General features: G+C 47.2%; 1 protein-coding gene across 1 annotated transcript; it reads left to right on the top strand.

The window, feature by feature from the left end:
- Positions 1–16,688: 16,688 nt before the first annotated feature.
- LOC106816954 (gamma-aminobutyric acid type B receptor subunit 1-like) lies at positions 16,689–18,269 on the top strand (the record flags this gene model as incomplete). The annotated part of the gene is made up of 2 exons (XM_014821602.1): positions 16,689–16,920; positions 18,111–18,269. Coding segments are annotated over exons 1-2 (391 nt in total), but the record flags the coding sequence as incomplete, so codon positions are not given.
- Positions 18,270–18,417: the final 148 nt, after the last annotated feature.

Below are 18,417 nucleotides of genomic sequence, written 5' to 3'. Positions count from 1 at the left end.
ATGGAGGACGAGAAGCGAAAACGAAAGTTGGCAGCCGGTCGTGAGCTGCTGGCGTAGTTTCAGAGGACAGTGTTAGAGATGGAGGACGAGAAGCGAAAACGAAAGTTGGCAGCCGGTCGTGAGCTGCTGGCGTAGTTTCAGAGGACAAATAAGGAAGGCAAGAAGCGTAAGGTGGTGACAATCACGCGTGACGCGGAGGCAGTTTCGGATACAGAGAGCGTCACGTCCACCACCTCTGCTACCTCTTGCCTGTATTATGAGAGCGATCAATCCTTGTCAAGTGCAGACGAATCGGCTTATGAGGTGGTGCCACACGGTGGCGGCAACCGTCGGAAGCCGACGCTGCGCAACATGCAGGAGGTTCACGAAGAGCACTGTCTTCTAGAGAAAGTGCTGAGTGAGAAGGAAGCGTCCATAACCAGCTTCAATGAGGGGCTACATGAGAAGGAAGTCTCGCTGTCCTACCTGCAGGAGGAGCTGAGTGAGAAGGAAGCCTCGCTGTCCGGCCTGCAGAAGGAGCTGAGTGCATGAGAAGGAAGCCTCGCTGTCCGGCCTGCAGAAGCAGCTGAGTGATAAGGAAGCCTCGCTGTCCGGCCTGCAGAAGCAGCTGAGTGAGAAGGAAGCCTCGCTGTCCGGTCTGCAGAAGCAGCTGAGTGAGAAGGAAGCCTCGCTGTCCGGCCTGCAGAAGGATCTGAGCGAGAAGGAAGCCGCTGTGATCACGCTGGAGAGCCGCCTGAAGGAGAAGGATCTCTCTATCGCCGAGAGGAAGGCGGCGCTAGAGGGCGCTGTAGCGAGACTCGCCGAGGCGGAGAGGGAGCTGTCTCTGCTGCGAGAGGAAGCAGAGACCCCCGGGGAAGGTGAGCGAGGCAACAATCTCGTCGAGGCAGAGCAGGTAGAGCTCGACTTCATCGAGGCCGAAGCGGTGACCCTCGAGGCGAAACTCCTCAACTGGAAGAGACGCCGACGCCGCCCTGGTAGCGCGCGGGGTCGAGCTGGCGGTGGCGGCGGAGCACGCGCAGGCGGCAGAATACGTGGAGTGGGTGTGAGGTACCACGTGAGGGCGTAGTGGAGGATAGGCAGGAACCCGCTGAGGAGGTAAGCCAGATGCCCGCCGACCAAGGACTGGTCCGCGCCGACGACATAACGTCGGAACAGTGCGTCGCAGAAATCCCAGCGGATCTACCTTCTCCACCCACAGCACAGCCAGAGATGACGGGGATACTGAGGCAGAGATAACGGGGATGCTGAGGCGGAGAGTACAAGGAGGCTGAGCCACGTGAGGACGTAGTGGAGGATAGGCAGGAACCCGCTGAGGAGGTAAGCAAGATGCCCGCCGACCAAAGGAATGGTCCGCGACGACGACATAACGTCGGAACAGTGCGTCGCAGAAATCCCAGCGGATCTACCTCCTCCACCCACAGCACAGCCGGAGATGACGGGGATGCTGAAGCAGAAATAACGGGGATGCTGAGACAGATGAGTGGCAGCGGGAACGAAGAAGAAGAGACATACGGTGGCACTAGGATCGCTCAAACTGGGGTAGGACCCCGTGGTGAGATAACACTGCAGGCGGGGAGGAGAACGTGACGAAGCGTACGACGCCTCGTGGGTCTCCTGCGGGTGCTGATCACGCTCGCGGGGTTACGACTCCTCCTTTCCAACACCGCCGGATGTGTTAGCGGAGCGGACGGGGATGACACGTGCCGATCTGGAGTATTGACGCGGGTGGTGGGGTCACGCCCACTGCCTGTGCGGGCAGATATCGCCTTGCCCGTGTAGACCCACCGAGGAGAGGGTTGTGTGTTGTCGCTCGAGCGCCGGCGACGTAATTGCCGCTCGACAGCCTACACAGATGGTGGCTGGCAGAAGACGCACACCGAAAAGAGCGAAGCGGCCGAAGCCAACCTGTCGCCGGAGGGTCATGCTACTCTTCCCTCTTTGTGGAACACTAGTAACACGTGGTGAGACTGAGACAGTAACACGTGGTGAGACTGAGACAGTAACACGTGGTGAGACTGAGACAGTAACACGTGGTGAGACTGAGACAGTAACAAGTGGTGAGACAGACAGTAACACGTGGTGAGACTGAGACAGTAGCACGTGGTGAGACTGAGACAGTAACACGTGGTAAGACTGAGACAGTGGCACGTGGTGAGACTGAGACAGTAGCACGTGGTGAGACTGAGACAGTAACACGTGGTGAAATAGAGACAGTAACACGTAACAAGACTGAGACAGTAAAACGTGACAAGACCGAGACCATAGCACGAGGTGAGGACTACGGCGGAGCGTCGGCAAGCGAGTTCCTGGGGGCCAGGAAGCCTACAGGATCGCCGTCGACGCAGAACGTTCTACCGACCCGTGGACGCGTAGGAGGAACTTCGCATAGTGCCGGGGCCCACTATAAGCGCCCCGTGCCGCGATTAGTTTATTTTGTAGTTGACGCATTATTTTGTAATGTTTACCGCTGGGCGGTTGCCCCTTGTTCTTAGCGGAGTGTGTCTTTACAATGTGCGGTTGATCCCAGTGGGTAGTATAGCATGTGTCATCTGCTATGTTTTATTTTTGTTTAGTAGTATAAATTGAGCAGGGGCTTTTCAATTTTAAGTTGGGGGGATAGCAGATGTAGGAGTGTAGCAGATTCGCTTTTAGTATCGGCGTTTCTGTAGTGGGTGTTACAGTTTTATCTCACGAGAGATGGCGCTAGTGGGGGGGGGTCCCGCAATGAACCATTTGTGTGTAACCTCCGCGATAACAGTTCCATGAAGTGAAAACAATAGGCAGAAAGGGCGCGAAAAGGGAGAGACACGCCGGAGGGTTATGGCGGAACAGATGTGTTTATAATGTGTCCGATATTAACCGTGCATGTGCATTACTGTAGAGTGTTCGGGATGGGTGATGTCATGCATATCTTCATAGTGCGCGTACAGTAGCTAGTAGTCGAGTGCTGGCGTGTGCGGTGAGTGTGCGCAGACACATCGGAGGTTGTGAGTGCGCTTGTAAACACTCGCGTTACTACAGTTTGAGCTAGTAACGGTGACACTTGAGGGTTTTCCTCAACAATTTGCATTCTCCTCGCGAATCGAGCTTCCGCATATTTTGTACACCAGGGGGCGCCACCAAAAGTGACACCCCTCGTTAGACAGTCTATACAGTATAGCGAAGTGATCTGTTATCTGAACTTAATTGTCATGTATAGGCACTGGCGTTTAAATCGCACGTAGTAATTATTAGTTCGCGTGTTACGGTGGCGTGATGGTTTACGCGTCGAATCGCGCGCGATGATAACTCGAGTCTGGCTCGGAGCGAACGTGCTGCTCACAGGCACTTGAAGCGTTTCAATAAACTATAATGCTATCTATACGAAATCTATTTACTACCAAATTCTTAATGTTTCTATATTCTCTTTCACCTATTATTGCCGACAGTTTCCTGTCAATTCCGTCCAAATCCTACGTCCAACCATATACGCTGCCGGCGCCATTGATTTCGCGGCGCGACTGTTGCACGCTTACACTAATATATATAGTATATATATATATATTTATATTAGTGTCTAGTCTAGGCTCTGGAGGGGGGTGTTCGTGTACATGACTCTTTTAGAGCCAAACCTTATTTTTTCTCATTCCTTATGGTAAGACTCTCAAAAAAAGTTTGGGTAACACTTCTGGGTCAAGTGCGTTTTTTTCTGTACAGCCAATTATGTGATTTTTGGTTAGGCGCCAAAGTGAAAAAATGACAATATTGAAGTTTCAGAGCATAAATATTTATTAAGCAACCATAAACTTTCAAATTGCACTGAATTAAATTGAATGAGTATTACTAATAACTTTCTAGCATGATTTGTTGCCATAAACTTTGTTTCATGGTACGAAATGGCTACATTTTTCTCAATTTTAGCCAAAAAATAGCCAAAAATTGCGTTGACTTTGAAAGTAGCTCTAAGTATGATTGCTTCTCACTCACCCAATATTGTAGCTAGAGCTACCAAAATTGGCCAAAAGTTTCCTTATTAAGTGCTCTAAGTGACCCAACGTTTCCTCGCTCTATATGATGCACAGGGGGGCTATTGTAACTCAGCGTCAACCCTACCTCCAAATGGCGCCTTTTGCGAATTTCATCAAATGATGATAACTCCGTAAGTAAGTGACATAGGAAGTTGATTTTGTGGCAACATATAGATTTTTTGACATCAAGGATTTGATTGACACCATTATTATACATTTTGGAGTTCACCTAATTAAAAGAAGTATAAGATGTCTGCCAAAAGCGATAATTAAGACACAAATTGTCCCATAGAAAGATGATTGGAGGATATACATGCATCATAGAACTGTACATGTGGACGCTTTAGTGAAAAATAATGCCTAGGTATAAACTAGTCTAAAATATTCCTTGTTACCATACTCAGTTATAAATATATACAATGTATCTACCCTAACCGAACTTGAGACAAGAACAACTGAACCGAGCATGCTAGACAACATAGCAGAATCCAACCTAATCCTATCAAACAATTGGGTTTTTACAATCACGTGGTAATGTTTTCCTGCACTTACAAAATTTACCACATTTCACCCCAGCCTTTTACATGGCAACACTTAGCACATGAACAGGAGACTGACCAATGAGGCTCGAGCGTTTTCCACGATGTTGCGGGTACCAGCTGTTCTTGGTAGTTCACATAGCCACAATCCTCTGGCTTCAGTGTCTCAACGTTTTCAGGGTCGAAGTGGCACTCCAAGGCATGGTTGATGGTGTAGGCATTGTAGAGTGTACGCTTGATATGAGGCAGGAGTCCCTGACTAGTCAGTGGTAGGCTGCGGAGAGAACCCTCTTTGCTGAAGTGGAAAACCTCTGCTCGATATTCAGAGAAACACTTAGCATTGCTACCTCTTTTCAGTACCTTCACTAAGTAATGCTCGGCGTTGCGGGTCATGGCTGCAGAGAGGGTTCGTGATTCCCCTTTTGTGGCTCTGCCTTTAGAGCTGTCTTCTTTGTACCAACTTTGCTGGTTATGTCACACCCTGTAAGACTGTGTATAGCCGGCAGTACTGCACAGAGCCGATTACCCAGGCGCTGGAACAGGGTATGAAGGAGTATATATCGAGTTGTATCTCCCATTCCAGCTCGCACCCACAGTAACTCAAGGTTGTGTTGGTGAAAGACGGGCATGTAGTAGAGCAGAGCAACAATAACATTGTATCGTTGGAGATTACAACATACACTTTGTGTCCTGCATTGAGAAAGTCCAAGACGTAGATGAGTATTCGGATGTCAGCTTCTTCAAATGACGATTTAAGGTGTGGCAAGGCTTTTTCCAGGCCTTGATGGACCATGATGCACTGCCAATCCTCGTCTTCTTTGGTCACCTGTCCGAGTACAGTGGGATATTGTAATGTTTCTGAAGTATTTGAACGAAGATGGCAGTAGATTAGCTTCTCGGGAAGAAGCTTATTCATGTTTGACGGCCAGAATCTCTCCATCTCCTTTGGCAGAGGTGTCTCTGGTTTAATTGAACTGTACTCTATTGGTACAGTTTCAGTGCGCCTCTTTCTCTCACTATCCTTCACTGAGGGTTCATCTGAGTACATGTCGAACACATAGTCACATCGCCCGAACTGATATGGTATACATCCGAAATGGATACATATCCTAAGAGGAGATCCTTGAAGCTGGAGAGGCTAGTCACACGAACTTTACGAACTGTGGCCATTATGTCTATGACATATAAAGTGTTCTTCCGATGTCTATAGTCATAGTCCTTAGGTTTGAGATTAGCCTCCAACTCCTTAATTAATAGGCTCTTCCCTGGGCTGACCATCGTCCCGTCCTCATTGAACAGGAGAGGTTAAGGTGCAACATCATATTTCAAGAGGTCCGCGATGGTGAGGCGACGAAATTCTTTTTTTGCGAAGGCACTCAGTATTTAATTTTTGATCTCTTTTGCCATGATCTCTTGTCACGAAATTGTGCAGCATGGGAGAAGCCCCTAGACACATGTGGTAGCCCTTCTCTTCAATGAATTTTACCATTGCCTGGATATGTGACTCCTTGAGAAACTGTAGTAGCTTGGGATGACTCGTGGTGGTTAAAGGAATCGTGTGTCCTCTCCATCGCATCAGCATATCTGCGATGCAGATTCTTTACTGCCATCATTTCATGGTATATCAAGTCCCATTGAGCAACGTACTGCTTCTGCTTGGCATGCCCGATGATTCCGTCACTGCATTTAGATAATAGGTTTATACTTTGCTCAAGCTTCTGGTCACCTCCGACTGCAGTGAAGCGGCCGGGTATCTCCTTGATGGAAAAGTTTCCATTTGAGAAGTTCACATGCACTGATGGTGCAGTTTGAGGTAAACGCTGCATGTCTTCCAGGTAGACATGCAGAGCACCAGCGAAGATAGTTGGTCGAGTCAAAGGCGGCGAATAGGTATAGAGCACGTTGGACGACATCAAGATGAATTTCCCATATCTCCTCACGATCTGCTCTCAACAGATCATGCACCACAGCCATCATGCGGAGGAACTGAGCCCAGAATCTGAAGTTCTCATTCACAGCAGACCGTGTTACGATAAACGTATTCAAATCTTCAAATAACTTGGTAGATGCAGTTTATAACACTTGATTTGAGGTCCGTCAGGATAGCAAGCTCTTATGAATATCGCTCAACACTTCTCTCGGCAAATAATTTTTTGTAGAGTAGACGCTGGAACGTTTCAGCAAGGAGTTGCATGCCTTCAAGACAGCATCTGTAGTGTCCTCCATTGAGAACTGAGTTCTGAATAATGGCTGAACAAAAGACACCAGCCTGTAGCCAGGTCATGTCGGCTCTACTTCCACCGAGGGCTTTTCCAATGCACTTCAAAACAGTTTTCACCAAGTGAAATGTCCCCAAGCATGGGACTAGAGTGCTGAATTCCTGTGGTCTCATCAATTGAATTGCCTTGACGATACAGTATACCCCTTTGTCACAATACATTGGGATTTCGGTTTGAACCAGCTGTGAGCCAATGGACATGAAATTCCTCATCGCAGAATAAACTGTTGCATACTCAGTAACAGGATAGGGCAGGACAGGCAAGAATGCGAGGTTCTTTTCTGGGATGTTCTCCACTGTCCATACAGCGTTGCTTGCCCTCCAAGAAGGCATTGTTTGTGATGGAGGATAGATGGAGACCTGATTTTGGGTGACATCTACGCGGGCAAGGGACCAGATAGTATCTCAGTTTAGCTGCATCAGCATTTACAGATGAATAGACATCGTTGCTCACTTCGTAGGATGCAGGAAGGTCAGGACGGCGAGCAGATTTGTGGAACTCTGAGAAAATTTGACATGGTAGAATTTGCTTAAAAGCTTGTTGGCCGTGTTTGACCTGGGGAATGAGTGTCAGAAATCTTGGGTTTACGGGTTGATGATGACGGTTTGTCTTAGTAAAGTACAGTCACTGTATCATGCTCCAATACATTTGTACCCTCATGATCCCAATTGTCAATGGCGCCAGAAGTAAATTGCCCGGGATCAAAGTGACAGGGTAGCGCAACGCGGTTTTGGTTGTGCTGTGCCGTGAAAGATGCGAGATTATGTTGGTACCTACGCAGCTCTGCGTAGCTAATTGCAAGTCCTTCATGGTTTAGGGTTGTGGTCACAATTTTGCTTCTGCGTCCAAGACCATGAACAGATTTCGCATTCATGATATGCATGGGTGTTCTCCTTCTGTCGTTTCTTTCGTACAGTTCTATGATGCATGTATATTCTTCAATCATCTTTCTATGGTACAATTTGTGTCTTAATTGTCGCTTTTGGCAGACATCTTATACTTTTTCTAATTAGGTAAACTCCAAAATGTATAATAATGGTGTCAATCAATTTCTTGGTGTCAAAAAACCTATATGTTGCCACAAAATCAACTTCCTATGTCACTTACTTACGCAGTTATCATCATTTGACGAAATTCGCAAAAGGCGCTATTTGGGGTAGGGTTGACCCTGAGTTACAATAGCCCCCTGTGCATCCAATTTTGGACTCTAGCTGCAATATTGGGTGAGTGAGAAGCAATCATACTTAGAGCTACTTTCAAAGTGAACGCGATTTTTGGCTATTTTTTGGCTAAAATTGAGCAAAATGTAGCCATTTCGTACTATGAAACAAAGTTTATAGCAACAAATCATGCTAGAAAGTTATTAGTAATACTCATTTAATGTAATTCAGTGCAATTTGAAAGTTTATGGTTGCTTAATGAATATTTATGCTCTGAAACTTCAATATTGTCATTTTTTCACTTTGGTGCCTAACCAAAAATCACATAATTAGCTGTACAGAAAAAACGTACTTGACCCGGAAGTGTTACCCAAACTTTTTTTGAGAGTCTTACCATAAGGAATGAGAAAATATAAGGTTTTGCTCTAAAAGAGTCATGTACACGAACATCCCCCAGAGCCAGGAGTAGTAAGCGTGCAACAGTCGCGCCGCGAAAGCAATGGCGCCGGCAGCGTATATGGTTGGACGTAGGATTTGGACGGAATTGACAGGAATTGTCGGCAATAATAGGTGAAAGAGAGTATAGAAACATTAAGAATTTGGTAGTAAATAGATTTCGTATTTAGTTAGCATTATATTTTATTGAAACGCTTCAAGTGCCTGTGGTGCTGCTGTCGCGGTGTAGGTAGATGTGTGACTCAAGGCTATAGCTAGCAAGCGTTACCTAATAAATAATAAACCTTATTACTTCCTACTTTTCACTTCTCACTTTGTGACCGCCCCCCCTCCGTATCTCTCACTGGACGACCGGAACCCCCCCCCCTTTTTTTCTCGGCGCTCGGGTGTTTGGTTGCCTCTGCCTCGTCGCGAGCCTTGTGATCGAATCGGAAAGGACGGGTAGTAACGGCCCTGTCAGGGTGCGCGGCGACAACGGCAAACGGACGTATCGTGGTAGTAGTCGAGTAGTCGGTTAGGTTGAGAAATAGCAAAACCGTTACAATTGTCTTCATGTTTCCTCTTTCACCTTTTTAATCGTTATCTCTTTGTCTTTGGTGACCGTGTGTTCTAGTCCGTGAACCACTTCACGGCGCAGGCTACCGAGAATGGCATCCGTATCATCAGCAGTCAGATCGTGGGGCGTGAGCCGCGCGTACATGTCGAGAATCTAAAGGTTGGTGTGAGCGCAGATCTATATGCTAAAACATGTGTTATCTGTATATAATATACACATATATATATATACGTGTGTGAGTGTGTGGTGCGTGCGTGCGTGCGTGCGTGCGTGCGTGCGTGCGTGCGTGGGTGGTTGGTTGGTTGGTTGGTTGGTTGGTTGGTTGGTTGGTTGGTTGGTTGGTTGGTTGGTTGGTTGGTTGGTTGGTTGGTTGGTGGGTGGGTGGCGATGGGTTGGGTGAGTAGGGTAGGTAGGCTAGGTATGAGACCTAGTAGGAAATAGGAAAGATAGAATACGATAGATAGAATAGATAGATAGAGTAGATATGGAAAGATCAGAGATATGTATAGATGAGACTAGATAGTATAAGACAGGACAGATCAGACAGACGAGGTAGATAGATGAGATATGACTAGATGGAACAGATAGATAGATAGATATGGATAGATAGATATAATTACATGATAGGATCAGATAGATTAGAATAGGATAGTATATAGCCTAAGATAGATACGATAGAAATAGAGTAGATAATATGATAGAACGTAGATAGAATGGATAAAATAAACTAAATAGATAGTAGGACACAATGAGCGAGACAACTCTCCCGGTAACATTTTACAGCCACCCAGACAGGATAGACAGACAGACGATGATCACGACAGACGGGGTTGGGCATGTTGCACGGACGGGACGACGGACGGACGCACGGACGTGACGGAGCGGGATAAGATGAGGAGATAGGTATTAATGTAGAATCAGAGTAAAGATATGATAGATAAGAATAATGGATAGAGTTAGATGTAGATATGATAGGTATATGAGATCGATAGATAGAGTAGATTAGAATAAAGGAATAGATTAATAGTAAATAATAGAAGGATTAGAGTAGATACATATCGAGTAGAATCGATAGAGTGCGGGTGAGGATAGATATCACATAGGATAAATAGAATAAATAGATAGATGAGAGATAGATACGATTAGATGAAATACGATTAGATAGATAGATGGATGATATTGGATAGTAATACGATAGATAGATTGCAGTAGAGTACGATAGAGTAGATAATGAGATAGGACATACGATGATGATTGATGGATAGAATTAGATAGTATAGATACCATAGATATATAGAAGATAGATAGATAGATAGATATGATATGATATAGATAGATACGATTAGAGTATGATAAAATAATATAAATATCAGAAGTAAAATGTCCAACACGAACAAGCGGCTTGTAGACAAAAAAAAAGTCGAATGTATAGATTTAAGGGTGTATTAAAAAGTTTAATTGACTCGAGCCTTATCGAGATATACTATCTCTTCAATCAGGTCAGACATAACATTGGAATAGAATTAATAAATACAATGCCATTATAGATAATAAATGAATGATTCACACAATTCCGCCAAGCGTTGCCATGAATATACGGACGACCAAAAGAAACACGCAGCATATATATATATACTATATATAATATAGCTGGCGTTCAGAAAGCGAGGTTTATGATATAAGCTGCGTTCAAACTGCAGACGTATACATAACACGGCCTAGCTGGTACCTACAGTGCCCCCCGGTACTTAATTGTAGCTAATCTGGCTAAAATGCGTTAGCAACCAAACACAGACCGATCCCCGATGCAACTACGACTGCGCCTAATCCGTATCGCCTCGCCACAGCAGCCGAGCCATGCCAACGGGACTGCTCCCCCGCCTCCTTGGCGAAAGATACACGAAAGATTCAGGCTTAAGCTAGCTAGGTATATCACCTAGAACTGGTGCCGCGGTCGACCAGTTCCACACGCTAACCCCCTAGACGTCGTGGCACGAGGCGAACGGATAGCACGTGGCTAGGTTAGAGCGCTACACGTTTCGTCACTTCATCAACGAAACAATGCGTCCAATGCGCGCGAACAACACGAACAATTGCGTTTCACGACGAAATCAATACGCGGCCAGAGTGGCCCGAATATAACGGCCGGCTTAGTTGGCTGCGCGGGAATAGTCTATCCGCGCTAGCAAGCGAAGCCGGAGCGCCATGCGCGGCTAAGCAAGCCGTGGCTAGCAAGCGCGCAGTATAATTTTTAGCTGTCGTGAACGCAAACTATATATATATTACTACCCTTCATTATATAACCACCAAACACAACACAACGCACACACAACACAACACACACACACACACACACACACCACACACCACACACACACATACACACACAAACACGCACACACCACACACACACACACACACACACACCACACACACACACACACAAAACACTAACGAAGCAAAGGACCTCAAAAATCACACGTAATTAAAGTTTACGTGTATGCCCTTTGGATTTAAACAACCAACCCTCAGAATTAATTTCTGCTCAGTCATGTGTCGACGTGAGCTATTGTAATATGGTGTCAGTTGGCAGCCACACACACGCACGTCATCAATGTGGTGATCCGGTAAATAGAGGCGAATAGATTTTAGGTGTTCAACAAACCTATCCGCAAGGCGGCGTTTTGTTTCGCCAATATAGTAAATTTGGCATTTAACGCATTCAATGGTGTAAATGAGGTTCGTCGACACGTATGTAAATGAATCCCATACTATAAATTTGCCCCGAGTCCCTTTAACCACAGACCTATTCGTGATGACATTGCAAGTACTGCAACGTTTCCGACACCACGGGTATGAGCCAGGTTGGCTTACGGGGTTGTCAGAGTTGTAAACGGTGCTTGAAACAAGAATGTCGCGGAGGTTGGTATCACACCTGTACGAGCATAAAGGTGGATTTGAAAAGATGTTAGCGGTGATTGGATCGTTTTGAAGAATTTTATAATTATCAATTAACAAACTTTTGATGTGCAGGATTGAAGGGTGATAGGTTAAAACCAATGGACATCTGTCTGATGTCTTATTCACGCCGTCTTTTCTAGGGGTTATTAACGACGCCCGATTTAAGGGAAGTATCTTTTTTAATTTCTTAGATAGATCAGATTGATTATAGCCACGGCGTGTAAAGCATTCAATCATAGTTAGATAAATAAATAGATAGATAGATAGATAGATACTTGGACGTCCTTGGACATACTCGTCCTTGATGGAGTTTTTGTGTAGGCTGAGAGGGTCTATGTCCCCCAGGGTACTGCCGGAACGTACCCTGGGTACGGTCCAGTATACCGGAACGTACCCTGGTACTATCTAATATGCAGGACTGTACCTAGCCTACTCCACTAACGAGTCTAGGGAGTCGACTACGCCTACTCCCTAACCCTAACCCTAACCCTAACCCTAACCCTAACCTTAACCATATCAAATAGTCAACAGGGTACATTCCGGTATACCGGACCATACCCAGGGTACGTTCCGGCAGTACCCTGGGGGACATAGACCCTATGAGCCCTACTGATGCTGATGGGTAATTGGGCGCTACATCAAAGTGATGATAAATTGCATGCCAACTGAGCAATATATCATTAGGTAATTTTTTAATCCGTTTGCATTGGCGCGTGCTGCCGTAGCCACCATAAACACGCCACTGTACGACTTTTTGCTTGTTATCGCAGAAACAAGACGCGCGTATAATATTCGGCTCCTTCTTCCTACCCGTGGCACGTCAGATCTTTTGCGAGGTAAGCAAGCCAATCTTCCGTCTGTCTGCACGCGCGTACGAGGTCCTGCTATCTTCCACTGCCATGACATTGTGCCCCACCATAGAACCACTGGCTTCTTCAATACCCTCGCTGTCTCCTACACCAGCCTCCTTATCTACCCCTGCCTTTTCATATACCCCCGCTCTCCTTTCTTTTATCTCGCTGTCCCCCTTCATGACGCAGTTCTCTCCTTACAACTGCTGTCTCCTTGCCACTGCTGTCTCCTTACCACCGCTGTCTCCTTACCACCTGTCTCCTTACCACCCGCTGTCTCTTACCACCGCTGTCTCCTTACCACCGCTGTCTCCTTACCACCGCTGTCTCCTTACCACCGCTGTCTCCTTACCACCGCTGTCTCCTTACCACCGCTGTCTCCTTACCAAACCCGCGCTTGGCTCGCCTGTATTACAGCTGTCTCCTTACCACGCTGTCTCCTTACCACCACCTGTCTCTTACACCACTGGTCTCCTTACCACCGCTGTCTCCTTACCACCGCTGTCTCCTTATTACCGCTGTCTCCTTACCACCGCTGTCTCCTTACCACCGCTGTCTCCTTACCACCGCTGTCTCCTTACCACCGCTGTCTCCTTACCACCGCTGTCTCCTTACCACCACTGTCTCCTTACCACCGCTGTCTACCTCTTACCACCGCTGTCTCCTTATTACGCCTGTCGCCTTATTACCGCTGCTCTCCTTACCACTGCCTGTTCTCCTTACACGCTGTCTCCCTTACCACCACTGCCTCTCCTTACCACCGCTGTCTCCTTACCACCGCTGTCTCCTTACCACCGCTGTCTCCTTACCACTGCTGTCTCCTTCCACCGCTGCATCTCCTTACCACTGCTGTCTCCTTATACGCACGCTGTCTTCCTTACCACCGCTGTTCCTTACCACTGCTTGTCTCACTTACCACTGCTGTCTCCTGGGCGCACCGCTGTCTCCTACCACTGCTGCTCTCCTTACCACTGCTGTCTCCTTACCACCGCTGTCTCCTTACCACTGCTGTCTCCTTACGACCGCTGTCTCCTTACCACCGCTGTCTCCTTTCTACTGCTGTCTTCTTACCACCGCTGTCTCCTTACCACTGCTGTCTCTTTTACCACTGCTGCTCTCACTTACCAACTTCCCTGCCTCCGTGCATACACTTTCTGTCTGCATACATAGTTTTCCGTCTCCTTACATACTCCAGCGCGTCTCTTGACACACGCTTCTAGTGGGGTTTTCCCCCCCGGGGCTGATATCCATTAGAATGTTCCCAACTTTTAATGGCATTTATGCCGTCATTAATAACATATTGTAGGCCCGTGTTGATTCGCACTACCGTATTAGAAGCAGTCATGCTAACTAGGACTGATAGCAGATAAAACAAGACAAGAGAGTAACGTTCACTGGCTGCTTTACTCAATCTCTAATACAATACATGAACAAAATGGGGTTTTCTCCGGTGCACTTACCGAAAGCAAGAGCGGTTACGTACACATACCTTATCTCAAGCGCCGGTGCGCTGCGGGCGACAAGCCAGAGCTCTAGAAGCGCGGCGGCTTCCGCTTATTATACGGCGTTCCGCTCCCCTACGTCACCGTGCTATATTTTAGCCTCCCCTTTTCCGGCAATCGGCCCATACTAAATACGGCTGAGTGGAGTATTACAACTGCCGTACATTACACTTCCACCGAATTACGGTGGCAGTATAAGCGTTTTTCGCACTTGGCCTCGGATCCATAAGTCCGATTCTGGCCTCTGCATATGCAATAGGGTCAATTCTGGTCGGTGTCTAGCGGCTTGTCACAATTCGCAAGAACGTGGCCTTCGACTGCGGCCTTCTAGCTAGCCGGCGCCAATCTCGCAGTCCACGGCTCTCTTGATCTCCGCTGTCGACGCTGACTCTCCCGTCTCTGTGTTAATACATCTCCCCTGGGACTGCATTCCCGCATCGCATCACTTCTCATAGCGTGTAGGATTTGCCCGCTTGCAATATATATATATATATATATATATATATGCGTCAATGGTCATGTATTTAGTTTGTGGTTTAATGTCATTAGGTTAGAGTTAGGGTTAGGGTTAGCCCGGTTAGGGTTAGGGTTAGGATTATCAATCATTAATCATTAATCATTAATCATTTATGATATCAAAGTTGGGAACACTTCTAATGGAGCGTTAGCCTACCCCCGCTGAAACCTTACCTACTCCCCTGTCACCTTAGATACCTGCGCCGTTTCCTTGCATTCTCCACTGACCCTTACATATTTCGCTGTATCCTTACATACGCCTTGCCTCGTTATATACCACCACTGTCCGCAGTCGTTTCTTGCCCCCGATGTCACCTTACATACACCAGCTTTCCCCTTACATATACGCCAGCTGTCGACTTATACGTGTTGCCCATGTGTGCTTTCTTGCACCAACTGTCCCATTATTATACCCCCTTAGAAGCGCGAGAGTGTTGAAACCTAGCCGTATTATCGCGGTTGAAGCGCGTTAGAAGGAAAGTACCAGGAATACTAAGGGGAATAAAAATACAGCAACTATTATCAGAGCGCCTTGAAGTCGGTATCATTCGCCATAATAGCGTCTATAGGGCAAGAAAGTTTAGAGTCGGTAGCAACGCAATTCATCCTGTTGACAACTAATGTTGATGTTTTTCTTACCTACGTGCGCAACACGCGCGGCGACAGCGCACACACACACACACACACACACACACACACACACACATCACACACAGCACGCACGACACACACCCACCACACACACAACACACACACGCACACACACACCAGCACACACACAACACAACACTAAACACAACAACAGCCACACGCACAGCCACACACACAGCGCGCGCGCAACACACACTCACACACACACACGCGGCGGCGCGCGCACAACACCACACACACACACACATACACACACAAACACCCACACACACACCACACCCCCACACACACACACACGCACACGCGCGCGCACACACACACACATACGCACGCACACGCGACACACACACACACGCACACAACACACCACACACACACACACACACACCGGCGCGCGCCACCACACCACACACACATTAACACAAAAACCACAAACACCCACACACACACCACACCACACACCACGCACACGCTGCGCGCTCGCGCGCACACCCACACACACACACACGCACGCACATGCACACACACACACAACACGCACAGCACACACACACACGCCCACACACACGCCACACGCACACGCACACACACACACATATACCCACACAACACACACACCACCAACACACACACACACACACAACACACTACACACACACACACAACACACACACACACACACACCACACATACACCACACAAACACCACACACACCACACCCACACCACACACACCCACACACACACACACACACACAGCACACACCACACACACACACAACACACACACACACACACACCACACACACAACACACGCGGACCGCGCGCGACACACGACACACACATACAGCGCACGCCACTGCGACACACACCACACACGCCACACACACACACACGCCACGCACACGCCACAACACACGCCACACGCACACGCACCACGACAACACAACACACACACTATCACACACACACAGCAACACAAACACACACAACAATACACACACACACACGCACGCAAAACACCACACACACACACACACACACACACACACACACACACACACACTCCCGCCCCCGCCCACCATCCCCCAACACACAGGCGTACAAAGTGGGTCTCTACGCGCCTCGCCACGTGTGGATCATCAACGGCTGGTACGGCACCGGCTGGTGGGCGCCGCCGACTCTGACATCGGCTGCACGGCCGAACAGATGAACACTGTCGTCGACGGCGCACTGACCATCGACCGCATGATGAGGTCGAAGGAGCGCGACCGGGAACCGACCGTATCCGGATTCACGCCCGATGAGCTGTACGAACGGTACAACGTGATCACAGAGGGCCGGGAGCTGTTCGGATCGAATCTGATTCCGCTGGCGTACGACCCCGTGTGGGCGATGGCGCTCGGTCTGAATAACTCGTCGAAATTTCTCAGGAAGCGAGGTACGTATGTTCACGAGCATATAATCTGTTAGCACGCGCGCTTCATACATGTTAGCGTATGTGTTCTATATCTGTTAGCGTATGTGTTCTATATCTGTTAGCGTATGTGTTCTATATCTGTTAGCGTATGTGTTCTATATATGTTAGTGTACGTGTTCTATATCTGTTAGTGCCCGTGTTCTATATCTGTTAGTGCACGTGTTCTATATCTGTTAGTGCACGTGTTATATATCTGTCAGTGTACTTGCTCTACATCTGTTATTGTACATGGTATATATCTGGTAGTGTATGTGTTCTATATCTGTTAATGCACACGTTCTATATCTGTCAGTGTGCGTGTTCTATATCTGTTAATGTACGTGTTCTATATCTGTTAGTGCACGTGTTCTATATCCGTTAGTGTACGTGTTCTATATCTGTTAGTGTTCGTGTTCTATATCTGTTTGTGCACGTGTTCTACATCGGTTAGTGTACATGTTCTATATTCTGTTAGTGCACGTGTTCTATGTCTGTTAGTGTTCGTGTTCTATATCTGTTAGTGCACGTGTTCTATATCTGTCAGTGCACGTGTTCTATATCTGTCAGTGCACGTGTTCTATATCTGTCAGTGCACGTGTTCTATATCTGTCAGTGTACTTGCTCTACATATGTTATTGTACATGCTCTCTATCTGTTAGTGTTTGTGTTCTATATCTGCTTTAAATCTGTTACTTTCGTATGAAATAATGCCAAGCATGAAAAACTCATTGATTGTACAACTTCGATTCTGACAACTGACAGTAGCTTCTATACGGTATGTCACAGTATGATGTTTAGTTCCAGTTTCATTATATAGTGTTTTAATCTAGAACTAATCCTAATTCCCAAAAACATCTATGAACATGCATCGGGCATGGGTGAACTGATTAGCCTTTGGGCAAAAGCCATCAAAGTACAAAGGTTAAAAGTCATTAAACTTTACATCGAAATGCATAGGGTGCCACTACAAGACGGGTACACGTGAACCATGATGTAATGATGGATTTCTGACAACGCTTTCTTTTCTTTCTCGCATCTTACTTTCATCATGGGCTTTTCCGTAGTTATAGCATCCGTTATAGAACAACAAATTTTTTGACAACGCCACATGCCCCCTCTCCTAATACCATATGCTAACTTACCCACTGCCCGTTTCTTCCGCACTTCCGTAGGTTTAGGCAGGCTCGAGGATTTCTCCTACACGGACGCTCAGATGACAGAAGCTATGATGGAGGGGTTGAAGAACGTGAGCTTCATCGGGCTGAAGGGCTACATGGAGTTCGACGAAGACCAGGACGGAGTCGACGACATACTGATCAAGCAAATTAGAGGTAGTTAATGTCGGCGCGCGATCGTTCTAATCTCTCCAGTAAAGCTGCGTATAACTAGTTCTCCTAGCGATTCCGTATTAGAGACTACCTGCTGCGTCGGCTAGGGTGTTTAAGGTACCCGTGTAACCGTCGCCCCAACCCGGTTAAC

The sequence above is a fragment of the Priapulus caudatus genome, unplaced genomic scaffold (genome assembly GCF_000485595.1).
Source record: "Priapulus caudatus unplaced genomic scaffold, Priapulus_caudatus-5.0.1 Scaffold1545, whole genome shotgun sequence".
Classification (NCBI taxonomy): Eukaryota; Metazoa; Priapulida; class Priapulimorpha; order Priapulimorphida; family Priapulidae; genus Priapulus; species Priapulus caudatus.
This window is presented reverse-complemented; position numbering and strand designations above follow the sequence as displayed.